Below are 27,916 nucleotides of genomic sequence, written 5' to 3'. Positions count from 1 at the left end.
ATGGCGTTTAGCCGCATCAGTAAACTGGACCCCCCGTCCCGAGGCATCTTCAGGAAAGCGGCGGTCATGCTGTGCTCCCTCCTCACCTCTCTCTTCCTCCTGCACTGCCTCCCCGACCGCTTCAGCACCACCTCGCCGGGCAAAGCGTCCTCCAGCCGGGCTGCGGGGCTTTTCGAGGACTTGAGGTCGCAGAGGAGTAAAAGACTGGTGTACGAATGGACCGCCGGGTCGGAGCTGACGGGCTACGGGGCCGTCAGGCGTTCCTCGCGGGTCCTCGCGGATGAGCGCGCGGGGCAGGCTTTGGAGCTGCCCGAGGAGTCTCTCGTGCTGCCCCCTCCGGATTTAGTCGCTTCCAGGAAAGTGTCGCCGAGGTTTGCAGGTAAACTCAGTCCGCTCGGGGAGGGGAGCAAGAAGCTGCCCCAGGCTCTCATCATCGGGGTGAAGAAAGGAGGGACCCGGGCTCTGCTGGAGTTTCTCCGGGTTCATCCAGACATCAGAGCCGTGGGAGCGGAGCCGCACTTCTTCGACCGCAACTATGAGAACGGACTGGAGTGGTACAGGTGAATATTTCACAAATGAATTATGTAGAGAAGAAAAAACAGCATTTAAACACTTCTTTACACCGACATCCATCTTTATATTCATACTATCAAACTGAGGTAAGAGATTTTAGAATGAATTAATGGATGTCCCTCTTTAAATCTAGGCTTAACTTCTGTATATTGTTATTAGTCACGATGATAGATTGTGTTTATCCAACGTGTTATTTAGCCCACTACTACGTCACTGATAAAGATTAGTCTACATCACCAATAAATCTTTATTTAACATCTCAACTTTTACAGAAGTAGCCTAATTGCTGCTGGATGTTGATTTATTACGCTACATTAGGCCTGCTTTCATTAGATGTTATCAGGCTGCTCATTTTGTTGCACATTTTAGGGTTGACTGCCTTTAAGTAGCTTTGGTCAGGGCCATGGTGGAATCAGGTTTACAGCTTGATTAGGCTGGGAAATAAGACAAGGATGAATTTTAAGTATTTGAAGTTGCAATTTACATTTTCTCAGTTGAAGCATTAATGCCTTATATAACTACAACTGCTTGTGAAACTTCAAACATGTTTCTGCACATTTTTTTAAATTTAACTTTATTTGTTTCAGGTTTAGTACTTTGCTAAAGAACATTGTAACGTCTAAGATAAGTAATTGTTCTGTAAACACATATTTTCACTGTCGACATAACTTTTACAGAAGTTTTTATACCATTTATCTTCTTTAATCCATTTGTTCCATTAAACTTAGACCTCACTTGATGTTACAAATTCATTATTTAATTATTAAGATAGTTTATTTACATTTGTCCCACTGCAAATCTTAAACACTTTTCTGGCAAGTTACAGAAAGCCTTAATGGAGCTCTAAATAGTAAAACAGGGTTTTCTTCTAAAAAGCCAAACTTAATAAGACTATTAAGAAAGTGCAAAACACTCAATTAACACAAGTTTAAGAATATTTTACTGCAGATAAATTATAACAGTATAGTTTTTTTTAACAATGTTTTATAGTATCAAGAGTAGATTGTGTTGAAATCATAATTTAGTAGTTTTCGCTTTTACAAACTTTGAAGGTCAAAAACACAAGTTTACAGTCTTTATTCCAAGTAGGCAGTTTCAGTCTGAATCTGCTTTTACAGGATCAGCTTCAGTCTCGCCTGACTAAAGAGCAACTCTGATCCCACATTAACACACACACTTACTCTCCTTCAGTATCTCCGTCTCCTCGTGGAGGAGTTTGCTGCGTTTTCCTCGCTCAAGTCGAATTTGTGATTGATTTCATCTGTCACTGCGAGTGTGTGTGAGTGAGTGTTGTGTGTTCACATTTCCACAGGCCTGTGGGGAATAATGGCTCCCCCCTCTCAGTGGTTCTCTGTCTAATGGGGCATTGCCGACATTGCAGCTCTGTTATTAAGAAGGATTAGGGCCATAATGAAAGGTTACCTGAGTGTCTCAGGAGGTATAATTCACCTTTTGATTGAGTTAACACTACACACAGCACCCTCTAAAAGCCTGGAGACAAAACTTTTACTCTCCCTCACCGACAACTCCCTCCAGAGCCTTCTCGCTCACCCCCTCTCCTCCCCCAAGCACTCTGGCTCTCTCCCATCTCCCACTCACACACCTCCCTCTTTGTGCCTCTCTGAGAGTGAACATTCTCTTTTCGCCATCACTCTTTCACACCCTTCTGTTTACCTATTCATCCATTGTGGGGTTTTATATCCATGAGGGTCCCATCTATCCCGAGGAGTTGCCAAGATTCTCTGGAATTTGGACCGTGCCTCCAAGGACAGACCTTAGTGCCGGTTCCCCTTAATGCTGTCCATTTAAAACAGAAGGACCCTTGAATTGAAAAGAGGAATAAATAACTGTTACAACAGCGTGGCCCACTCTGCAGGAGTTCATCTTGTCAGCTCTCCTCGACAACGTCTGAGAGTCTTCCCGTTGATAGCTTTTGTGTTTTTGTGGAAGCATTTGATTGAGTCGCATTCATTTGAAGTTGTTGTCTTGAGGTCATATAGAGGTGTTTTTGTGCACTTCAGGAAACCAGGAAATCTGTCCGATTGCATCGCTAAACTCACCCGGCCCCCTCGTCATGATCGCCACAACCTCGCTGCCTCAGAGCCACAATAACTGTACTGATGGTTTTAAGATTTCAAGGCTGCGAGAATGTTTAAAACTCCTCTGAGACGTGACAATTTGAATGTGTCAAGGTTGAGGAACAAACTCCCAAATAATAGGAGAAGCAGCTCCACGCATGTCAAGTACACATAATACTGTCCTCTAAAATAGCAAAATAAAAAAAACAATCTGTTTGTGTGTCTACAAAAATAAAGGCCGGATTTTCTGTGACTAATCACCGCGTCCAATTTGCTTGAATTATGTGATTTCTTTCATTAGCAACAGTGAATACTTAAAACACAGAGGCCACCTTCTCAGGAGGCTCTTTGTTTATTGTCACGGCCGATATGTGTCCTCAGCGTGAATCACTCGTCTCTATCCCTATGGGAATGTGTGGAACATACTTTTAACACCTTTAAGCTCTTAATGTGACGTGGCAACATCTCCAGCCTCCTTTCCCAGCTTTCTCAGAATTATACTTGTCTGGCTTGTTGTGGGAATTTCCATCAACTGCCCTGAAAAGTCAGTCGCACACCCAAAGCTATGATGCAAAAATCTGTAATTTATTGAGAAGGATAAAAGTTGCCGTTTTGACAGCACAGCTGTCACAGCATGAAACATTGGTAGCTTTAAACTTTTAACTCCGCTTTTATGTGACCAAAGACTCCAAAAAGTTGAGTAAAATTCTGTCTCACCATCTGCATTTATTCAAATCTTGGTACCAACTTTATATATTTATTTTCTACATTCCAGTGAGTGTTGTTACTTTCAACTTTAAACATAATTTTAGCTTTCTGAATAAAATGTCAGTCTCGCTTTTCGTGCACTTTTCGTCCGGAGACTTTCAGTAAATTCGAGGCCTTTTGTTAAACAGGAAACCAACACCTGGCCCAATCACCCAGTCAGTCAGTCAGTGTTACATTTCACTGCACATTTCTCAGCGGTGTATCCGTATAATCACATACAACCTGTTAGGCTTTTGTTGTGGAAATGGACACTCGGAGTGAACAAGGAGGTCAAGCACAAACACTGTGAACTATAGCAGAGGTCCATGCTGCAGAGTAGTCAGTATTATGTTTTTGGTCTACTTGGGTTACTGAACGCCCAGCTTTCACCTGTCTAGACCCAGCCGCAGTTCCCGTTTGATGCCTGCAGACCGGTTGGATTAGCCTTCACCAGATCCCTTAATGGGTTAATTACCCTTCATAACAACATGTGTGACCCGTTAAACACAAGGGCAATGTGCCAACAACTACGGCACACACATATTTATCTAGATACAAACAAACAAACAGTCTTCAGTGCAGGAATACACATGTTCTTTCTTCTTCTTTTATGCACATGCAGACACACTCACAACCAGGATTTCCGTGTGTCTTACAGTCCTCTCAGCTTTAAAATGCCTTAAAAAGACCTTAAAAACAAATGCATATAATACAAATAAATGTCCAGGAAATAAAGTGTATGGCAGCTAGTGTGTCAGAAAATATATTGTGTAAAGTTTAGTTTATCCACTTCAGCTTCTCCTTAAATGTCTTCCTTCATGTATGCAATGCTTAAAACCATAAGAAAGCAAATGAAAAGAGTATGCTTTGCTAGAAAATCACATTAAATTAAGGGTTTCCCTCTTCATAAAACTGGCTTTATTTGAAAGGACGTTCTGTAATGGTAATAAAAGAAGGGTCTTAATCATAAAAGCAGTGACCCAGCAGGGATTTGTGTTAGAAAGCGCCGGCGTTGATCTGATGTGTGTTTCTGTGCCGTATGGTGGTCTATGAGGCAGGGAAGCTTCAGATGTGAATATACACAGAACTTTTTCGGTTACTCAAACACAGATCAAGATCCAGATGTAAGAGTAAATGTGCAGAATAATAATAATGTGTCCTGTCTGTGTTTAAATTCCACGAATGCCAGCTATTTTTTTCTTAATTAATGATTAGCATTTTTCCCTACATTATGCTTCCCAGTTGGTTTTGTTGACTCAACTCAAGAGACCAGAAAAACTTAAAGAAAATAAAGTCACATTTTTCTGACGGTGAAAAGCTGTTGACTTCCCAGCGTTTGAAATGAGGCGGACATCCAAGTTTCTCATATGTTGGCTGTGTTTGAAGTGTGTGTCAATGAATTGGGTGGCAGAGTTTAAACTCTGGCCTGGTTTGCTGCTGCCTGATGTTTCACTTGTCATTCGGAGTGTGGAGAGGTTTGGAGGACCAGTGGAAAGCATGACACAACTCCGAATGGGAGAGGCTAAATGTTAATAGTGAAGAAATTACTGACAACCTCTTAAGTTGTGTGTCTTATAGGACGGTAAAGTAAAGCAGCCGGTCCTATATACCTCTAAATCCTACGTTCCTGTAATTCAGCCAAGTCACACACTGTACAACATACAAAACAATATGTAACATGCATGTGTATATTGTTTATTGTGTGGCTGCACCAGGTTGTCATGACAAAATCACACACCAGCTGGAACAAGAGGCCGTGTGTGTGTGTGTGTGTGTGTGTCTACTATGTGTCCATATTTATGTGAGCATGTAAACTGTAAGCACCTCCAGTGTTCTTTTAACGCTGGCTGCTGCCCTTGGATGTAACCCGGCCAAGAACACAGGAATGACATGTTCCTCAGAGTTTTAAATACAGCGATTGAGTTGAAAATAGTTTGATCTTCACCACACACTCTAAAATACTTCACTTGCCTATCTGGATTTATATAACCATATCAGCCAGAAATAAAAGAAACATACGTTTTCTGCTGTTGTTATGTGTCTGTGTGTGCAAACCCTTAAAATGTATCTCCATGGTCTCTTTAGTGAGAAAGGAGCCATTCATTTTAGCTTTTCTCCAAGGCACAGGCGAGATTTTTAAAACAGATTTGAGCCATTTCCTCTAATTGATCCTCTGATTGATTTAGACTGGACATTTAGACATTGGAAAATACTAAGCAGAAATGAAATATTCCTAAAGGGTCCTGAGACGTGGCTGTGGATGGTAATTTTCTAATGAAGTTAGGGATGTTTCGTCATGAAACAGGATGTTGGAATGGGACTTGTTTCGGAAGGGAGAAGTTTTATATACTAGGAGACTCCCAGTATATAAAACCTGCGGGTCTACCTTCAAGTTTTAAATAGTAGTCCTTTCCAAAATAAACTGTCTTTGGCTGGGTAGCCCCAAAATCTTTAAGAGTGCACTTGGCTCAATGCTTCACAACAGAAAGGTGGAATTTCATTATAAAAGTTAACTAAAACGCATGTCATTAAATGATAATGAAAAAGTATACGTAGTGATTTTAAAAAAAGCATTTAAACAGTTTTAAGAGTTTTTCTTACAAAATTAGTGGCTCAGTTTTTCAGGAACTACATCTGCTAACATAGGGGCAGGTTTGCGGATGGCAGGTGGAGTAGAGAGGACTGGCAGAGGTGGGTGGAGGGGTCATGGTAGGGGTTGTAGAGGGCACACACACACACAGCGGTCGTAACGTGATCACCAGAGACCTCCTGAGCATGAGCTCTGAGCTGCCTTTGGATTGTGAAAGTGATTATCGGGAAGTATAATTGTAAAACCGGGACGCTCACCTCCTGCTGAAGGCATGCAACCCACCCATGACTGTAGTCCCCCCCTCCTTGCCAACTCCTTGACCTCTGCCACCCCCACCAACATCTTTGCATGCCCTTAGCAGCTGACCCTAGGAGGCCCCATGTAGGGGAGGTAGATAGAAGCAAGGGGACTATCCAAAGTAGTGCCTGTCAGCAGCTGCCCTCTGGCATCCTGGGAATCTGCCCCCCGATGGGTGAGTGAGGACAGGCAGCAGGTGCAGGGTGCTCTGCAGACACCACCTGGATCTCCACCAGACGCTCACACCTGATGAATTCACCTGACACACCTAAAATAAGAGCTGTTTGTTGACTTCTAGCAAGATGGAGAAAACTAACCGGCTACTTTCATACAAACATGTCGGGCCTCGGGGGATCAGGAACTCCAGGAGCTTTGACGAACATGTGCAGAAAGGGAGTGTGATTGATCACGGTCAGGAGGGTCACTTAGTGGGCCGCCGCAGAATGTGCCACCCTCAGAGTTCACAATGCCAGCAGATGGTACTGTAACATTAAGATCAGGTTACATTGTTTCTAGGATTCTGTTGTTTATTCACATTTGGGTTTCTGTGTACACTAGTCAGCAACCTGTTTGACCTCGTCGTATCTCGGGCCCATTCAGTTTAGCAGCTGTTGGTCTTTTTATGAGGTATTAGCCCATACTTTATGAAGCATTTATTCTGGGATTCATATTTCAAAAGGAGAACTTGAGGGCACCTTTTTATTGTCCTTGACTGTATAAAAATACGTTGCTGTGTAAAGCAACCTTGCACCGCAATCGTTTCTATCGTCTTATCGTTTCTGGAGACGTTTGACCTTTTCAAGACATTAGTTTTAGGTCTGTAGCCCGGTGTTCTATTTTCAGGTGATGTACCTGAAGCCCTTTGCTAGTTTAGTGGTTTTCAAGCAACGCCCATGAATATCAGTGATTGTTTATTTTCTTTGAACTCCATGGAAACCTGCCAGGTAATGTTTTCTAAGATCACAGCAGCTCTGCCTTCAGGCACTTTACAAGCAGTATGACTGAAGGGGGAAAAAAAGAAAGAATCATGTTTGTAATTTTCTTCCTGTACTATATTTCTGTTCCTCTATGTTTTAGTTTTTTTTTTCTTCTTGGCAGTCCAAGGTTGATGGAAGTTAAGTGTTATCCTTCCACAAACAAAGAAAGACTGTAACCCTATCATTTGGCACTGGAGAGTCAGGGGGCTTTAGACTACACTGTTTCAGCTCTCCTCGTAGAGGCGAACTAAACAAACCGCAAAACAACCTCCAGAATTCATGCATATCAAGACTTTTAGAGGATTTGCCAGAGTGCTTTAGGATTTCAGAAACGTGTAGCCAAACCCATGTTATTTGGGCACGGAAGGGCTTGGTAAATGATGTATGGATGGAGCATGTACGCGTTACAGCCCTCAGTGGTGCGGATTGGCAGGGTAAACCAATGCCTCAGCGTGATGGATCTCTCTTTCCCATCTCAGAGGCAACAGCTTTATCACAGGACAGGGAGCCCTCCATATTTTCCACCAGAGAGAAAAAGACAGAGACAGACAGAAAGAGAGGGAGAACCAGAGCTATGGAAAGCCTGGGAACCAATAAAAAGAAGGAAGCCCTCTCCTCTTGGGTCCTCCATTTTCCGTTCCAACCGTAGTGTTTTCTTTAAAATACTTTTGCCACATATTTATTTTCTCTCTGGCACACATCTCCATCCTGTATTTCAATTCCCTGTAATTTTAAAAAACTTAAAGTGTTTACTACTCAAGGAAGTTAGAGGTTCATCTTTTCAGCCCTTTACTTCCGTTCACTCAGCAGGAAAGTCTCTCACTCTTTTCGAGGGTTTTGTTTAGGCGTACTTGCCAAACACGGATTGTTTCCCTCTCTGCCTCTGTGCTTAAAGGCATGGACTCTGACACACTTGCCATATGTGCTATCTGCAGCTGCCTGTGTGGTGATAGGATGGCATCAAACATCCTTTTTGTCTTGCTCCATCGGGGCATGGCCAGTGCCAGTCGCCTTGGCAGAGTCCGAACTACAGACATGGGCAGAGGCTATGCCAGACGGCACCTCAGGCACAACCTCTATTTGACTGCCCAACCTCTGTCTCCATGCAAATACAGAATTATACTGTAGCTAAGCTTGAGGCGCAAGTGTGTGTGTGTGTGTGTGTGTGTGTGTGTGTGTGTGGCTCTTGGAGCCCATCTGAAATGAGGGATTGGCATTTTTTTGGCATGGCCGACAAAGAGGCCAACACATTATATCCTTCAGATGTTATTTTCAAGCTTTCAGCACTTCTACATCCAGTGTATTCTCTATATTCCTGCTAGATGACGGACAAAGAGTCGCATGGTAGCGATGAGGGAAATAAAACATGCTGAAGATTGGGGTTTGGCAGTACTATAGACCATGACCAGAAAATCCTGCACAATTTTTAAAATAGCTAATAATGGAGGTGGTGAATGGAGAGAGAATGACAGAGTGGCATTTAATCTGCCTTGAGAGCTACTTTATTCAAACAGAAGCACCGCAGATCCATTGCGTGTGCGGTTTTGAAAAGCTACCTGGTACCTCAAGTCGAAATCCAGCTGTTCAAACAAATGCTTTAAATGAAGAAAGTCTATTGTATTCAAAATTTGAAAGGTTGCATATCACAAAAGAGCCATTCACAGTCCTCTATAACTGGATTTCTCTTTACAAATTATCAATTCAAATGTATCACAAATATTCTTTTAGTGAGAGTGCAGGTTTATCTTCTCTTTTATAAAGTCAAACAAGAGTGGTTACAATCCCAGCTGCGCTATTTAAAATTTTCTCTAACATTTTATTCATTTGGAGAAAAGATGGAAAACAGCTTTTACTAACTAGCCTCGAATGCCAGGCTGCTTGATTAAAGAGAGGAATGTGTTAGAAAATGAGTTTGCCACCCCAGACCGGTTTATTGATAGATGGAGTGCAACAGCACAGCCTGCGTCTTTTTACGTAAAGATGGAAGAGGGTGATAAAGGGTCTGTGTAGCGCACAGACTGTGATTGATATGCCCACGGAGGAGTGCAAGGAAGCCACCCAGTAATTCAATTAATCTTAACCTGAACACTAGTAATTGCTACTGTAACACGATCTGACTGTACATTAGACAGGGGGGAGATTGCTGTCAAAGGAACATGTCCAGCTAATAGAAGTAGGAAGGAACATCCTCAGTGCTCTGGAGTTGCACAAAGGAGCTTCCTTTTTTTTCCACTATTATGCTTTCTCCATAAGATGAGGATTTGCACGTTAATGAGAGGAGCAGGGAACAGATTTCCTCAGTTATGGACCAGTACGAGAGAAGAATCATACCAGGGAAATTATGGATGCAAAAACTGGGAGAAGCTTTTCACTGCCGTTCAGATGACACGTTCTCTCAATAAAGTGATATAATCACCTATGAAGAAAATGTCAGTTCATAGGAGTAGTCCTATATTTTGTGAAATACGCTTATTCCCTTTCTTGCCAAGAATAAGATGAGGACATCCATACCACTCTCATATCTGTCCGTTAAATTTGAAGCTACAGGCAGCCGCTGGTTAGCTTAGCTTAGCACAAAGAGTGGAAACATGGGATAAAAGCTGTCCTGGCTCAGTCCAAAGGTAACAAAATCTGCCTACCAGCAACTCAAAAGCTCACTGATTAACACATTTTATCTCATCTGGTTGGGGTTTTACAGGGGATTTTTTTGGTGCTTTACTTCCTCGGATCTTACTCCATCGGTTTTTGTACGTGTAGTATTATACAAACAAGATATAACATGTAAATTAGTACTGTCTCCTGGTTATAGCGTCATATTTAATGCACAGACATGAAAGTGATATCAATCTTCTCATCTAACTCTTGGTAAGAAAGCACATAAGTACATGTCCTAAAACAAACTATTCCTTTGAGGCTAAAACTTGCGTCGGTGATGGGACGTGTTTTGTGCTCGAATGCTCAAACCAGGACCGAAAGCCACATTTCCACATTCTCTTCTTCACGTTGTGCCTCTCTGCACTGCTCTCGATCAAGCAAACACAGGTGTAGTCTTTATTGGCTTCAATGATTGGACCAGGTCATTGTTTTTCCTGTTCTTTTGTGTCTAGCACCTATTGAACTCTATAACAAATGATTTTGGATTGTCAGAAATCCTTTGAACACACCCTGAGATATTGATCCTATTGTTTCCTGTAAGACCACAAAAGCGTTTCGAGGGTGTTGACCCGATGAGACAAGAAGACAGGACTTTTTTATGGGCTGGTTTTATGCATCCTCTGGAAACTGGACACCTCGAGAACAACGAATAAATCAAGTTTACAGTAAAATCTATTTTTCTTGTCCTTTTCTTTTACCATACCTATTTCTTCTCACCAGCTCGTGTCCTGCCCCCTCCCTCCACCAACATTAGTTCCTGTCACTGAGGTCGACCTGAATCACCAAGCATTTGTAAAAACCGACCCTGTTATATCACTACCTTATGTTTCATTTCTGCATTATTGCAGTCATTTTTATTTACGCAGCTGGCTAGTTCTGGGTCAGCCTCGGTCAGTTTGGACTAAGGGTGTAACAACACTGTGGAGCCTGTGGGACTTGACATGAGCCCAAGTCATTTTAACCGTCAAACATGTGGTGGGGCCAGGGCTCATTATGTCATTATGTTGTCAGGGCGATTGTTTATTCTGACATCTTTGTCTCGCACAGTGACATCCTCCCCTACAGCCATATCATCAATAGGAGGAGAAAGCTGGTTATTTAGAGCCAACCACCAGCATAGACGGATGCACGAGATATAGCATTCAAAGTCTTCTCTAACAAGCTGGTTGTATGTTCTTTATCCACTGCGGCTCCCACCACCGCCTCCTCAAACACGCCCCCATCAATTATTAATCCACCCAATTAGCAGGGCTGCATTATTCATTATAGGAAGCTGTGATCACATCCATTAACAACGCTGCCTTGCCTCATTGTGGCTCTCCCATGCGGCCCTCGCACGGCCCACAGTCCCACTACCCAGTGTACATATTTGACCACCATATCGTATTTCCAGCATATTCACGTAGCGCTTCAAGATCTTTTTCTTTTTTCTTTTTACTTTTACTTCCAACATAGCCATACTAGTAGCTGACCATAAACTACAGCGTCTCTGGTTCGATTCATCATCTCTCTCTTTCCCACATTTCCTGTCATCTTTCCTGTGTCTGTGATGAAGTCATAAAATGCCCCAAAACAACTTAAGAAAAACTATGAATTAATTACCATGTTAATGAGTTTTTACTGAAAGACCAGCATGCATCTGGAGACTCACACATTTTATCCTGGCCAACACGCCGACCAGCACGCAAGTTAATCTAACGTAACATTATCAGTGGCTGTGGAGATAACTTTAACATGTTACTTTTAATTGGCTATCTTTCACATTTATTAGTAGGAATGAGATCCATGAGATTTATGTAGGTTGACCATCTAAATCTTCCTCTAGATGTTTGCTAAAACAATTTTACTCCGTCATCGTAGCTGATGTCTTATGCTAAGCCCAGACAGTGAACAGTATTTTATTCAACAAGTGAGTGAAGTAGGTAAAGTAAATCAAATGGTGACTGTAGATTGTCTGTACTGTAGAGAACTGTAACGTCACTGATTAAAATGTTCATTTTTGATCACTAAAACTAATTGTGAAATTACAAAACTTTGACTAAAACTAATATAAATTTTTCTTCAAATACTATGAAAAAACTCCAAAATGGACACTGCATCATTACTTCAAAATGAAAATCAGAATATATTATTATGCCCTCCGTCTTTCGCTCTGAAGAGGAAGTAATGTGTTTGCTGTCCTCCCACTGTTTCCCAGGGCTCCACGAACAGAGTGCTGATCGTGATTGCTTGTCACTGGGATTTATGGACCCTCAAATCTCTGAACAAAATCACTTCCTGTTTTTCCTGTGTTTACCGGACACACAGGCGGGCGGCCGCACATTTGATAAAAAGTGATTTATTTTCATTTGCTTATCTGCTTAATTGATGTCCCCCAGGCCTCCCTGACAGCCGTAATTTCATTACACAAACAATTTAGAGAAGTTTGATGAACACAAATGAGTTCAGGGCCTCCACAGGTTTACATGTTGCTCCTACACATTTAGAGTCACGCTTTTCTTCACATTGACTCTCTGGCTGGCTCAGCCCTTGTAACACAGTCATTAATAACCACTCCCTATCACAATAGAGAGTAGCTAGAAAAAGGTTTTAATTATGACTCTATTAATCACAATGAAATGTTGTTGTGCCATTTTACTTTGATTAGAAAACCTGCCTGTTGTTAGAATTACATATTCAAAATGTCAGAACGCTGTTTTGTTTTAATCATCATAGTGTAATTTAACACGTGTTTCACACCTTACTGAGCTTTAGCTCACTGGAATGAGCCAATATGTGGCTGATTTAAAATCCTTGCCTTCAACCAGATTCTCATTATGGCCATTGAGACGCAACTGTATTGATTTTGTTGTTCAAGATTCACCACAAGCATTGATTTATGGCCCTTCTGAGACAACTGTGTGTAATTAGGCTCATATTGTCAAGGGTTCGCCCCACTATTGCCTCGGCTGCAGTGGTCCTCATTGATGATTCTGTGCTTTGTTTGCTCCTCCACATGTTATGTGAGCGCTAATGGAGAGGCTTTAACACACACACACACACACACACACATGCACTGGAATGCACTTATATATGCACTTACAGACGCACACATGCATGCACAGACTCAGTGGCTGTCGTGGACAGGTCTGGTTCTGACATATCATTTATTACGTCATATTATTTTCCACTCAGCCCAGCAGCGGCGGCAGGGAATATTCCCTTTCACCGCCTTGTTTTTGCTCTTATGTTTCTTCGCTCTTTCTTGTATCCAACTGGCTTTTAAACAGGGTCGGCTCTGGCAAGAAGTAAATCCAGCAGGAGGGATTTCCCCCTCACCCACAAAGCTTTTACTTCTGGCAATCAAGTGCCAGTGCGCGTTTCTACAGTAGCTCTCCCTGGTGAACTCTTGGATGCACATTATAGCAAAAAATGGCCCTTTAGAAGAGCTCTGTAGGTGAACGTACAAACACTCACATGTAGACTGATGCACTCAAGAAGACCAAACACATGTTTGTACTCAACTTTCACAGAAAAACATGCACACATTGTGAATTCATGTTTTTTTACATACACGCACATATACAGGTATTCACTGGAGCAAGCACTCTCATTAAATACTATATTAAACCTATGCTAGTCGTTTGCAGCACAGTTTACTTTTGCTTCATCACCATTTATTCTATAGGTTTACTTATCGCATTACAGGCCCGTAATGTAAATGCAAATGTGATCGAAAGTGGTTCATAATGGCCTCAGTCACACTGTCATGAATATGAATGACACTAATATGCATTTCGTTTTGGTTTGCTTCTTTTCTCCGTGAGTGTGTTCTCTTGAATGATCGTGCACACCCAGCCCCTCCTCATCATTGTCTTTACACTCTATTTATTTATTTTCTAATTGTGATTTGGACGGACCGTATTTATTCACGCCACGGCCTCTCTCTGTATGTAAGGCACATCCGTCATTCAAGCCTGGCAGAGTTTGACTCAATAACGGCACAAATATCCAGCCATTATCTCTCTGCGGAGTGCTCCCTCAATGTTAATGTGTTTTTAGGACGATTACATCAACGTGAAATATTGAAAAATATCCCTCTGACTGATAACATGAATCATCAAGCCTATGTCCCCTCCCCCTTGAACACCTCATTTACCATCTCTGTGGCAACGTGCTCGAGAACTGCCTACATGCAATCACCTGCTCTCATGAGATCGGGTTGTGGTGCTGGCTTAGTGATCAGACGGGTCGTGGCGAGAATTAGAACATCGGTTATTGGACTGATAAGGGCAAACAGCTGCACGGACTATGCCTCTGTAATACCGTACATAAATAAAATAAAAAATGTGTGCAGCATCCCTCATGGAGATAACTCTTAATCTATAGCTGTTCATGTGTAAGTCCTTTCAGTCAGTCTTCTAGCTCAGCACCGAGGCTTAACTATTTGAACACTGGAGGTAAAGTGAGGCATCAGTTGGCAAAATATGTGTCTTAAAGCCGTGACTGTGTATCGCTCAGCTATATGAGTGATTACCTGATTAAAATCCTGTCACGGTATTAACAAGGATATTTTCTGATATCAGAAAAACTTGCATGAGACCAAAGTCTTCATATGTGTTAAGCAAAGACTGAAACGAGTGGTAAAGAGTGGTATAAGACCAGCATGCCATGTAACTGCAACGTTTCCAGTTCACTTCTGGCTGGGAACCTTTGTCACATGTCACCTTTACCTCTCCGTCTTTCCTGTCTGTCTCTATACTGTCGCACTACCAAAGTAAAGGCAAAATTCCAGTCATAAAATGAGTAATTTAGTTTATTTTAAATCTCAACTAGCTCAGAATCATGAATTGGAAACCAGTGAAGGATCACAACCTTGTTGCTACACCAGCCTGTTCTTGCTGGTTGGTCTGGGTACCTGCACAGAGGGATAAAACCCTCTCATTGTGCCCTCCTTGGTGAAGTTCATCACTGGCAGGTGAAAGCGTGATGACTCCACCAGTTACCAGGACAAGGGGTCGCAGTACAAGGAAACTGGCCTTACCAAGAAATCGCCAAAAACAAAATGAAAACTACAAAAGATACTATTTGAATATGGTGAATGAAGCATAATCTGATGTTTCAAATTATTTTATAAGCACACATATTTTGCGTTGGTGGTTTGTGGCAGTTTCGGCTCCGTTCTCAAACTCACGTTCCAGTTTCAGCAGAGCGCCTTTTTTTAGCCGGGAGAAAAAAGAAACCTCCGCTACACTATACGCATTGTCCTAACCCCCGACAATGAGGTTCTGCCCTGTAATTACATTCTATTTCTAAAACCATCCGTCTTTGCTCACAGAGAGCTGACAGGCTAAAACATTAGCACGTTGTCAGCGGCTCCTCAGACGCCGCAGCTCTCTGTTACACTTCATATTATCTTGCACCCTCAATCCAGCTTCCCAGATGGAGTTACCTCTCTGCCGTCTGGGGAGGAAAAGGAGGTGTTTTCCTGTTGCGCAGCCAGTTTAGTTCAGCCGTGGTGGGGCCTCCTGGTTTCTCACTGGGGGTCTGTTGAATTCTGGGTCACAGCCCAGCCCCAGGCAACTGCTGGCTCTGCTTTAACCATTCTGTGTCGTTTTAGCCCCTGTGACATTCTGCAGCGGGTAATTTTTCACCTTTTCTTTCAGCGACAACCTGTTCTCCATCCCACCCCACCTCACTGGCACGGCTTACAATCACCATGAGCTCGTGCAACTAGTGCTGATAGCATGCCGACCTCACACACCTCAGCATCACCTGTTCGTTATGCACGGCACTGCTGCCTCGACAGAAACGAGCTGCACGAAGTTCCATTTTCCCCGGGCTATTTATTTAATGGATAATGCAACGGACGCAAAATGGAAATCACGCATTCGACCATGTCTTTAACCCCGGCTCCTCCCTGCCTGCCTTTCCGAACTGCATTCATTCCCATCCCTGGTGGGCATAAATCATTTTGGTAACTTGTTATTACCAAGCTCATTATTTATTCTCCAGGATGTTTAAAGGAGAAGTGAAAAAAAAATCCTATCAAATATTTAAAGCTCCTAGATGTGAGTAAAGGAACATAATCTTCATCTATGTCTGTGTCTCTCTGGCACTACCATCTAGGAAAAAAACTAAACTGCTTTGATTTGAGCCTGTTTGTAATGAGTTTATGTCAAAAGAAGCGATAAGAGGGAGCATTCATACATGCTAATCTCTGTCCTCTCTCTGCTCTTCTGTGGTGGCAGGACGGCGCAGAGGGTGCGAGCTCGCTGGTGTGCTCTGCTGTGGCTTGGCACAAAGATGGGGGAAAGCGATGTGATGGTGCCAGACGCTTTGTATTCTGAGCCTGGGAGTGGAAGGATGGAAGGAGGGAGGAGGAAGAGGGAGAAAATGAAACAGGGAAAGGCAGTAGACAGAGAGGAAGAGAGCATGGAGACAGTGTAATCACTTTTACGCTCCCCATACTGCTGTTCGCCTGATGCTTGACTCTTATCCCCAGCCTTTTCTGCACTCCCCTCTCCCAATATCTCACTCGGTCTATCTGCCTTTCCTTGCTTTCCCTTTTTTTTTCTTTTTTACTCTAAGCAGAAACCTGATCTCTCTGATTTTGTATGTATGGAATATGTACAGCACCGTCTGCTGTCTTGTTAACTTTTTGTTCAGCTAGGTAAGCTTAGACTTCATGTGCCTCTAAAACTGGTTAAAGTTAACTGTCAAATATGTGGCTTTCATTAAGTTACAGCTATCGGATTTCATATGGAAATTGTGTTTTACTGCCTCTTGCGCTCTGCTGCCTATCGGCCCTGAGACGAAGTGCTGTACTGTAAGAAAGTAAAAACTGTAATGCAATTCAGCAGGATGGCAGCTGAAACTGACACCGGCTCTGTGCTGAGAGGTAGTCCACAATGTCTGAGAGTAAAATACAATGATGTTCAATGAGTTCACAGTGAGGAGATCTGCCAGCCCGTCTACTCCAGCTCTGTTGGCTGAGATACTACCTGACTAATTTTGGCTTCTCTATATGCTTGTGTTTGAACAGGACAATGACTCCTTTTCAGAAGTTGTTCTATTTTAGAAAATCCCAGGCGGTTTACAGTCAGAGCTCTCAGAAGTATGCCAGAAGACTCAGACTCGGGCTTTCAACCTGTCAAGTCCCTACTTTAATTGTGCGTGTGGTACAGTACAGCGTGATTTTGAATGCAGTTATGCCACTGTGTTATTATCAGTACATTGATATGCTTCCCTGTTCTGCGTGTGTGAGATGGAAATACTGTTGAAGATGAAAGCAGACGTTTGAGGATACACGTGGCATCATTTCCACAAGCTTTTCATCTTGTGGAAATGTGCATTGTGTGGTTAAAGTGATGTGATGAACACAGTCTAATTTATAATGTGGCAGCAACCACACACACACACACACAGCTCTTCCTCATTCGCTCTTTACTTAAGTCCTTCCCTGGATCGAATCCCCAAATATCTAAAATATTTTTTGTTTTCTAGGGACTAACCTTTGTCAGCCCCCTAAAAAAAGTTCTTGTTCTTAACAAATTCCATGAAAAGACCAAAATGACGATGAACCGATCCTACTAAAAAAGTATTGCCTGATGTAGCCAAAGCTTGATGTAGCTTATTCCTGTGTGCTTCAGAGCACCATTGTTGTTTAAAACACATCTATGAGCCACACCGTTACACCGGGTGACATGCTCCTTCATTGCGATGAACATGGGGACTGTAGTTGTACCACATTCACCATCCTGCTGCCATAAACACTAGTGCACCAAATGGGTATTAATCCACCGCTGAAAATAGTCCCCAAGAAATGCACAATTTCCTCCTGTTTGAGTAACTTCTGCAAAACACTGCAGTGCCCAGGTGTTTTTGACTGTAATGTGAGTTTTTAAGTATTTATCAGGATGGGGAAGTCAGAAAGTATTGAGAGATGGACTAACATGTTGTTGGGTGTTTGGTCTTTTCGTGGGATTTGCTGAGAAAAAGATACCACTTTATCTTTACTGTAACTGGTAAACAATAGGGACAACTTCTTAAATGCTCCTCCCTTTAGGTAACCATGACACTAATTCACTCGCTCTTACAGGAGCTCCCTATTGGATGCTAGTTGACCGCTCTGGTGAAACACAAGCCATAGCAAGTCCTACTGCTACGCCTCGTACAGTGTAATGTAACGCAGCAGGCAAAACTGCTCAGGATTAAAAGTGGCTCAAAATTGTTCTTGGTCAAAAAATTGTTCATTTGAGTTTCAAATAAGTTGTAATTGATCATTGCCCCCACTGCCTCCAGGTGTTTATTTCAGGATAGGTTAATGGAGCAAAGCCTGATACACCACACTGACAAAATTAATTAAACAGGTTTTAACTTAAGATGATAACAGACATGCATGTTGCTAAATACTGCCTTGTATTGTTGCATTCGATGCATTTCCTAGCTGTCGCCATACTTTTAACAAACTACTGCTCAGTGAGAACAGTAGAACGTTCCCAAGAGTTTAACCACCAAATGCTTTTTGTTGTATATGAGACTTGAATAATAAAACCTTCATCTCTCAATTTACAAGACTGTGGTCAATAAGCCGCCTATTGGAATACATATTAGATCATAGAGGAAGGGCTGAGTAATATGGCAGCTTTGTCTTCCTCAGAAACAACAGAGGGGAATGGAAGAGAACCATCATGTCCTTGTGGAGCGGTTCCTTGATTGACAATCCCTTAAGGAGAAAAATGAAAGTACAGTAAACCAACTCCAATAAGAAGAGAAAATGTCAAACGGTTTAAGTGTTTTCTGGTGAAATCGATATCACCACGCAGAGCTGAGGAGAAATGTTCAGGAATGCTCGTGCCAGTGTCTCTACAAAGAGAGAAGGGGGGGGGATTGTCTTTTTGCCAGCCCATCATTTTGTGTTCGTAGAAGGATCCAAAACTGGGCTTTAGTTATCAGACTTTAGCCTTTATATTTTTTAAATCACAAGTCTTTTTCTGAGCTCTAATATTTGAGTTGCTTCTTCTCACAACAACAAGAGCGGCAGGATCTGTGCCAGCAGAAATGTGGCTCATAACAGATATCTTTTTAGTGACAGTCTATGTGGCATATTCACCAGACTGAAATGTTTATATTGAATGTTTCAGCAGCTCTAAAATCACCATGGTAATGGTCCCAAAGACAAAAGCCCTAGCCTTTTGTCATGGGTAATTATTGCAGAGCAGTCCCCTCAAAGCCTTCCATTTGGCTCTGAACAAATTCACATTTAATTTTACTCTCATGCATTTGACACAGGGTTTTTTTTTATTCAAATCAGGCTTAAATGTAGAATTTAAGAACCCATTGAAATGATTTCCGTTTGAGGCAAGTGGTTCTCTGTGACGATCTTTTTCCTCAGATTATTTCAACACTAAAAACTATAGAGAGAGGATAAGGAGGGCAATAGAAAGACCACTTGAAATTTCCTAATGAAGCCACCTTCAGTATATAAGTGAACATTCAAGAAACACAATACCTTGAAAATGAGCTTTGGTATTAAACCCAAGTTTAAGTGTCTTATCTCCCACAAGCTGTTCAGAGCCTAAAAACTGACTTGGCAAAAAGAAAAATAGCATTAAGCTGTTACCAAAGCCGATCCCACTGAAGTGTCATCTCCTCATGCTCTGTCTCAAACTCCATGTAACTCTGAACAAGTGGGTCAGAGAAATATGAAAAAGTAATGTGAGCGCTGTGTCTGAGAATCCACTCAAAGATACATACACCACATGTGATGACATTAGATACAAAACAGAACTTATATTTAGTGGTTAGGTCTTATAGTCATTTGGTTTAATGGAACATGAATCACGAAATGCAAAATATAGCCTCATCTCTGCTTGCTCGCTTTCAGTTCGTGTGGGTTTTTCAGACTCTTACGCGTCTCAGCTAATTCGGACACATGCTTTTACTTTCGTTACCACATTTGATACCTGCCATTGAAATGCATCTCGGGTGATCACATGTCAGTGTAATTGCACGTTTCCACATGAAAATCCAGGTGTAAATGCAACAAAGCAGCATTGTGGACAGTTTGAATTGCTCAAACCACCCAGGGAGGTGTAAAATGGAACTATTCGTCCAAGCCACGTACGTATTTTGTACTTTATTTGGAGGTAAAACTTGTAATTCATAATCCCTCATTTTACATGAAAGTACAGTAGGTGAAAGTTAAACCAGGAAGTCGGTCTAGGACAGTAAGTTTCTGTCATTCTATCATTCTCCTAATTTTCTCCTCCAAATAAGTCCGGCTAACTTGGGGGTCTGTTTAAGACCTGCATGATCATCTGACCACCTGTGTTTCTTGGGAAAAAATGATATGATCATATAAAATGCCAGTTGTAAATGGGATATTTCTGTTTCTTGTTTCTATTTTTGATCTCTCTCTCTGTTCTTCATCACTCTCACCCATCTCACTCACTCCACTCCACTCCACCCCCCCCCACCCCCTACCCACCCACCCACCCACCCTCTCTACTGATACGGAGTCTGGCTCTGGAAGTGAGCGGACTCTCTGCTACTGTAGTTGATTTGTAAAAGGCTTGAGATGGCTTCTTTGCCCCCCCCCCCCCCCCCATCTTCCACCGCAGTTAGAGAGGGTGAATAATTTACAAGGAAGTTGCCATAAAGATAAAGCTTATTTTTCCTCCTTACGCAATAAACCGGGGACTCAGCACCAAGGAAAAAAGAAGGATTCTGTTAAAAACACTGCTGATAAATTTATAAGAACATACCACAAAGCTAACTCTATAAATGTTTTACTAAATCGCATAGCCATTGTTGTATGGAAAGAAAAAAAGAGAAGAAAAACTCAATACACAGTGGTGAGGCGAGTGTCCAGCAGAGAGATTTATTTATACAAGAAAAAAATGTTTTTACTACGATGTATGATACAATATTATTCCTGTACTCCATTTATAATCAAGTTCACCAAGTAACAAACTGCATAGGTGTGCTTATTTTTTCTTTCCAGGCGTTATTTATGAGGTCTCTAATATTTGAGTGTATATAAAAACTAGAACTTTTCCAAGTGTAACCAGACATTTCAACTGAGATAAATTGCAATGGCAACAGGCCAGCACTATTTTTCAAACTTTGCGTTTGAGGCAAGAGAAGTGTGTTTGAATGCTTTCACCAGCCAGTTTGTGGGGCTTAAGTACCATTTTAATGTTGCTTTTCCCCAATCTACTCTGGTGTTGTTGATTAACTTCCCTTTATTGTTTTTCCCTTCGTCTCGGCTTAAGGACGGAAAGCAGGCTTTATCCTCCTTCAAGTTTGCCATTTGTCTTTGTCTTTTAACATCACTGGAAAGTTTTTAACAAAGTTGTTCTATTAATGACACTGAGGTTTAACTTTTTTTTCCATTTTCAGTCTAATTTCCTGCTCTCCTCCCAGACAGAACCACCGCATGCTTTTGAAACCCATTCACATTCTTTTTCGTCTTAATTTGAAACACACCTAATCATCAATCTGACGATGAATTTCCTGTTTTTCATCCACAGTGACATTGTTATCTTACGTGTCCCCAGTGTCGTGCAGGGTTTCTCTCCTTTCCTACTTACTCTTTATCAAAACTATGTCATTTCCCCGAGGAAAACAGTAGACCCCGTACTCCCATGTTGTTTTCCAAGAATAGACTCTTATCTTGTAATTGTATGTCTCTCAAAATTGTTTCCTACCCCCTACAGTTCCCACGTACCACTCTGATTAAATGTTTTCATTTCGAGAGCCCACCTTGGATAATTTCTACTTAACTCAAAGAGCAAATTTCTTGAGAGTTTGCTTTTGCTTAATTAATAAAATAACTAGGTTCTGTATTCTTAAAGCAGCAATCCAGCTGACGTCCCCATCTTCGTCAACTCAAATGATTTTGATCAAGCTCTTGTCGGTTGCTTCACCATAAAGCTACTTGTGACTTGGGAGTAAATTATAGGAAGAAAACCTAAAACAATGGCCAACATTGCATCAAAACTGTTTGGGAAACACAAGATGTAAAATAAGTATTAATAATTAGACTTTTTTTGACTATAAGTTATGCAAAATATGTGTTGTTTTAAATAAAGTGGAGTCAGAATTTGGTGAAAATAGAGTTCAGTTTGAGGTTTTCCTTTAAAACAGACGGCAGAAAACTCAAGATATTTCTTTCTGTTATGGAAGCTGTGAGATTCAGACTGTAGTAATCCTGTGTAGCCATGTTGGAGGAGTACTTAACTGTTGGGGGGTTAGAGCTATAAAGTGCAGGAAAAGGTGACACAGTGCATGAGAATCCAGTGGAGGGGGGGAAAAAAAGTCAGGTGGGCTGATCTTGGAGGACTGAGACTGTCAGGGTCATAAAACAGACGATTATCCTGATCGGGACTGTCTGCTGCCGGGAAGGTCACACCTGTAATCCCTGAATTATAATCCCTTGCCTCTCACTGCCCACCCCTACAAAAATGTGATTGATGCAACGGGAGGTGAATTAGAGTTTATAGCTAACATGTCATTTTGTCATTCATTAGTGTTTCCATGGAAATCCCAGAGTAGTTTTCAGAGGCTGTTACACACCAACATCCCACATCATATGTTTCTTCTTGTACGCCTTTATGTGCGGCAGCGCTGTCGGAGATTTCAGCCCGCAGGGCAGGTTAAGGGCTGTGTTGTTGCACAAGGTTGGCAGAGCAGTAAAGCTCCGAGCTCAGAGGAGTGGGCTTTCCCCTCACCACACAGCAGCCATTACTCTAAATCACCCCCCCCTCCTCCTTTCTCTCTGACCTCCGCTAGCATCCACTGACCTGGAAAATATCTGAGTCCAAGCCACCAAGAGCGGCGCTGGCCTTTGCTTCGCCTGCAAACAGCAGAAATATTGAGCCAATTACAAGATTATTATCTGGTGGTAGTGGCAGGGGAACACTGTGGGAGTGTAGTTATGCCTGCCAGGGCTCCCTGCTGGAAGAGGAAAAATGAATCAAAGGCTTGTGGGGGAGAAGTGGAGAGCGCTCATGCCCACTTGCCTCTGTCTTTACAACTCCCGTCAATTGACAGACATTGGCCCAGATCCAAGCTCCTTTCTAAGAGGTCCAGGATAACACCAGGAAGTGGCCCATTCAGACCTGATCACTTGTTAGTTTTTTTTACTCCTCCCTAATTCATATGTCATGTTGTCATATTATGCGTGCACCCGATTTACAGCAAATAAGACCTTATGGCACAGTCAGACTTTTTTTAGGGGGGGGGGGCATTTATATAACAGGCAGACGTGACTCACAGCCTGTATACGAGGGCAGAGTTGAGCTGGTTTGCGAGTGTAATTCGTTCAGTAGGGAAACGAAAGCAGTGATGCGTCAGGCCCTTTATTCCAAAGTGGTTACTTTATAGAGGAGCCTACAAAGGACGCATTGAGTGATGTACTGCACGTTACTGTGTACATTGGATTTGGTTTTTTAATGGGGAATAGAGCTGCCTGAATGAGTCCTGGCATGCTTTTCCAGCTAGTTAGTTCCATATGAGAGGAATGACGTACAATTACAACATGTGTTATGTTCTGTCATGTACACAAGCTGTTTATGTTCTAAACTTCTTAGTCATGCTAAATATTTTTTCTTGTTTCTGTCCAGCACTTAAATGCATGCCAAGGCAGTGAATTTGATTTAAAGGGAGGCCAGGGTTCATGTACCGTGTTTCTTATTTCGGTTTGGTCTGTGTCTTGTTTCATGAGTGGATCCCGCTGCCTGTGTTTCATGCATCAGTGTGCTCAGGGAGTCGTATTTTAGCTGCACGATGAAGACATCAAAGCGGAATCTGGAACCGCTGTAAATATCAAGCACTTGGACGGTTTGTCATCTGTTACATCACCTACCCTGCCAATAAAGTTTCATTAGAAAGCGCTGCATGCTTCTGCTGTAGGATGGAAAGAAATACCCCAGTGTAGTTCACTAACTGTAAAACCAAGTGTTCCTTACTCCTTTGCCCAACTAAAACTTACAAGTTGAGAATTGAAGTTCTTGTACAACATTGGTGTGCATTAATCACTTAATTGATTACTTGATCGGCAGAAAATTGATCTACAATATCAAAAAGTTACAGGTTACAACTCCTTGCCGAGCCTTTTCTAAAATCTACCCGAGCTTCATAAATCAAACTCTGAATAGTGAGACCTGATCTGAAGGAGACCCGAGGACATTCAGGCCAGATTCAAATAGATTCAAGCATAATTATAGGATTATAATTGGATAATAAAAACCTAAACCAAAATGTGGTGGACCCGAACATACTCCAAATAGAGAGAGAACGCCAACAAGTTGACACACAAACCCAAGACCCTGGACTATTGATCGGACAAAATGAGCAATTTGAACATATTTAAGGCATATTTAAGTCTGTTAACAGGTTCTGGGGAGTACCACTGCATATGTGGAGAAAAAAACAACGTGGGTCGGGGCTGAAAACTACAAGTCTGAAAAAATCTGGGTGTGTGGAGCACAGAACAAAATGGCGTTTAACCAGTATCTGTTTCATGTGACTGCACTCCATGGATGAACCAGAAACCATTCTCCCAATAACTATAAAATTTACATCAGCCTGAATACACGAGTGCTTTATGACCTCCATACTTGGACTTCCCAACATGGTAGGCTTCAAGTTGCACACCATACCACATACCTCACTGACCCTGACAATCCCCCCCAGAGTGGCCTCGCATCAACACACCACCGCTGTGAGTGCATCGACCACAGAACAAGCTCGACGCACGCCATCAAATATGCATGCTTCCTTTAGTACAGGCTCATTTCTTTTTCATAAAACAATAATGTTCTCTTTTGCATCATAAAGTTGTGGTACTACTCTATGGGCTGTTTCAGAAGTCTAGTGGCTCCCAAAATCAGCATGTTGCTAATATAGACAGGAAGACGCTCAGGAAGTCTCCCTGCATGCCAGCGTCTGGGACCCCATTTATCAATAATTAGTCTGTGCTCTTTATTGTTGACTTGTCAGCTTAGTAGCCATTGCAGTCCCAGATGGCATTGGGTTTGTTTTAAAGCGCCATTATACAGCCTCGCTCTGGACTCTTGGGGCGATGGAGCAGAGCTAATGCGAGAGGAAAGGAGCCTTGTCCATGTTCCTCTTTACACAGCTGTAGGAGAGGTCGCAGATACTGAGAGGACTCCGGAGGTCGGGTGACGGTCAATGTTACAGGCGGATGTCGAGACATCAGTGCACCTGTGTTGCCGCTCTTGCTCTTATCGACCACTTCCTTTGTGCTGACCTCGTGATCTGTGCCTCACAGAGAAGAGACACTCGGAATGCTCAGCCATATAACATGGGTGTGTTTTGACATTGGCCTGGAGGTATTGACTTATGGCTTTTAGATCCGTTTCACTTCATACGCTGAGCTCAACCGGAGGCTGTTTTTAAAAGGCTGGAACAACCGTGAGGAAAACTGGCAAAGACACACTCGTGCTGTCACCTCAGAAATCCTGACTCTTCTGCAGTTTGAGACTCTGCCTCTGACATGGTTTTAGATTTAGTGCCATAATATTTTAGAGTGATCACGGACTGATTTCGTTCCATTTCTGTCCTAAAAACAGTCTCATGCAAATGTTTTGTTTTCATCATGTTATCTATTCTTTGTAAGTGTTGTCTGAGGAAAAGACAATATCCTCTCCTCCCAAGAAAAAAACGACAGCAAATGCCCAAAAACGTTATGTTTACTTTCAAGCGACAAAGGAAGATTGTGCTGGATGGGTCAACAAAACGTTGGTTTCCTTTAACCATGACAACAACTAGCATTAAAAAAAGTTATTTTTCAGCATATACCCAACCAGATATATTGGTGTTAGATCGGAAACTGCTTTTATTTTTGTAATAGTGATTGTCCTGCAGATAGGGGCATCAGATTAGAACTATTTATTTTGGTGTTTAATTTGGAGGACTTGTTGGGGGGGGGGGGTCATTATGACAGCTGGTGTCTTTTTAGAAATGTGCTCTGTTTGTGTAAACCTTGTCCTCCAGCAAAGATCTCAGTGCCCTCTGTCACATTTAACCCTGTGCATGTTAAACTGAGCATGATTTGTTTACCAGCCTCTCTCTGCCCGTCACATCAGAAAAAGACACTCGACGGCAGGAAGAAGCTGCACTTTGATCACACATGCCAGTGCTTGCCCTATAAACAACAGATTGAAGTGTTGAGCACTCTTCAGAAATTTCAGAGGACCTCCATCATTTAGGGTCTCAGTAGTTCTGTCACGGGCGGTAAACTGCGTCTACCCAGGGAGCAGCCCGGGCCACTTTGTCAGCGCCGGTCCACGCTTTAAGCAGCAGCAGCAGCCAAGCAGATGAATAATTGACGCCTGCATTCTGTACTTTGGTGAATTTTAAAGCTGTATTCTGCAGAGGCTCTAAATGGCAGAGGGTGGGCGCGTTAATCATTCATGGGCTGCTTTTACTCGCTTTGCTTAAGGTCACTGTCCTGAAGGCAGCTGGGCAGAAGGAAAGCGGAGGAAGAGGAGTAGGAGGAAGAGGGGTGGCATGGCCGAATGGATTAGCTTGTTTCCCATCCCTTTTGTTAGTTCATGGAAACATGATATATGAGTAAATGTTATAACCTCATGTTATACCTAGTTGAACTTTGTGTTTCCTCAAAGAGGTGAACACATTTAAAAGACCAATCCATGACTATAGTCACTCTGTTCAGATAGCTCAAGTGGAACTCTGTATAACACAAACAGAGCAATTCCCCAAATCATGTTTCAAATAAGCACAATGCTCCACAACAAGAACACATCTGTGAGGAGAAAAACACCCATTACTCTGTAAGAAAGTGGAAATATTTTTCTGATGTTCTTCCACCATATGTTGGGAAAAGTCAATCAATTATGCTGAGAGGGCCTTTCGGCTCAAATATCAATATTTTATAACCAGCACTACCATAGTATGGGTATAGAGATTGACGTTCTTCTTTTCGCGCCATATGAGAGTGAAGAATACCCCCTTTCAAATGGACCCAGGGGAGTCCCCTCCTTGATTTCAAGCCCTCGGGCTACATTAAGGAACACATGAGATACTATCTGCATATTATCACTACAAGAAATGTCTTTACATCCAGAACATAGGGCTGCGCCAAAACTGCAAATCAACATTTGGTCAAAAAGACGCCTGATAGAGATCAAATAAATAAACTTCTACCAACAAACTGTTTCCAGTGTTATTCTTGATTGATTGGATTCAAAGTTTTTGATGACATGAGTCCGTCCAATGTTTATTGTAATAAGAGCGGTTGTACAACTGTGACAGTTGCTCTGTGTGATTCTTTCTGGGGTGCAGGTCAAACAAATATCTCACTTCCTTTTATTTCCCCCCTTATGTGATTTTTCTCTTCTCACAGGGAGCTGATGCCCAAGACCCTGGAGGGCCAGATCACCATGGAGAAAACCCCCAGCTACTTTGTGACCAGAGAGGCTCCAGCAAGGATATCCGCCATGTCCCGGGACACCAAGCTGATCGTGGTAGTGAGGGACCCCGTCACCAGGGCTATCTCGGACTACACACAGACACTGTCTAAGAAGCCTGACATTCCCTCTTTCGAGAGCCTCACCTTCAAAAACAGGACTACGGGGCTCATCGACACCTCGTGGAGCGCCATCCAGATCGGCATCTACGCCAAGCACCTGGACAACTGGCTGCAGTACTTCCCCATGGACCAGATCCTGTTTGTGAGCGGCGAGCGTCTGATCAGCGACCCGGCCGGAGAGCTGGGCCGGGTGCAGGACTTCCTGGGGCTCAAGAGGATCATCACAGACAAACACTTTTACTTCAACCAGACCAAGGGTTTCCCGTGCCTCAAGAAGGCCGAGGGCAGCAGCAAGCCCCACTGCCTGGGCAAAACCAAAGGGCGGACCCATCCGAACATTGACCCTGAGGTGGTGCAGAGGCTGCGGGACTTCTACAGGCCCTTCAACATGAAGTTCTACCAGATGACCGGGCGCTTTTTTGGCTGGGATGACTGA

General features: G+C 42.6%; 1 protein-coding gene across 1 annotated transcript; it reads left to right on the top strand.

Annotated features, from left to right (window-relative positions):
- LOC139303213 (heparan sulfate glucosamine 3-O-sulfotransferase 3A1-like) lies at window positions 1-27,916 on the top strand. Its single transcript, XM_070926950.1, has 2 exons — window positions 1-560; window positions 27,295-27,916. Exons 1-2 carry the CDS (start codon window positions 1-3, stop codon window positions 27,914-27,916), a joined length of 1,182 nt encoding a protein of 393 aa, XP_070783051.1.

Source organism: Enoplosus armatus, chromosome 20 (assembly GCF_043641665.1).
Source record: "Enoplosus armatus isolate fEnoArm2 chromosome 20, fEnoArm2.hap1, whole genome shotgun sequence".
Classification (NCBI taxonomy): Eukaryota; Metazoa; Chordata; class Actinopteri; order Centrarchiformes; family Enoplosidae; genus Enoplosus; species Enoplosus armatus.
This window is presented reverse-complemented; position numbering and strand designations above follow the sequence as displayed.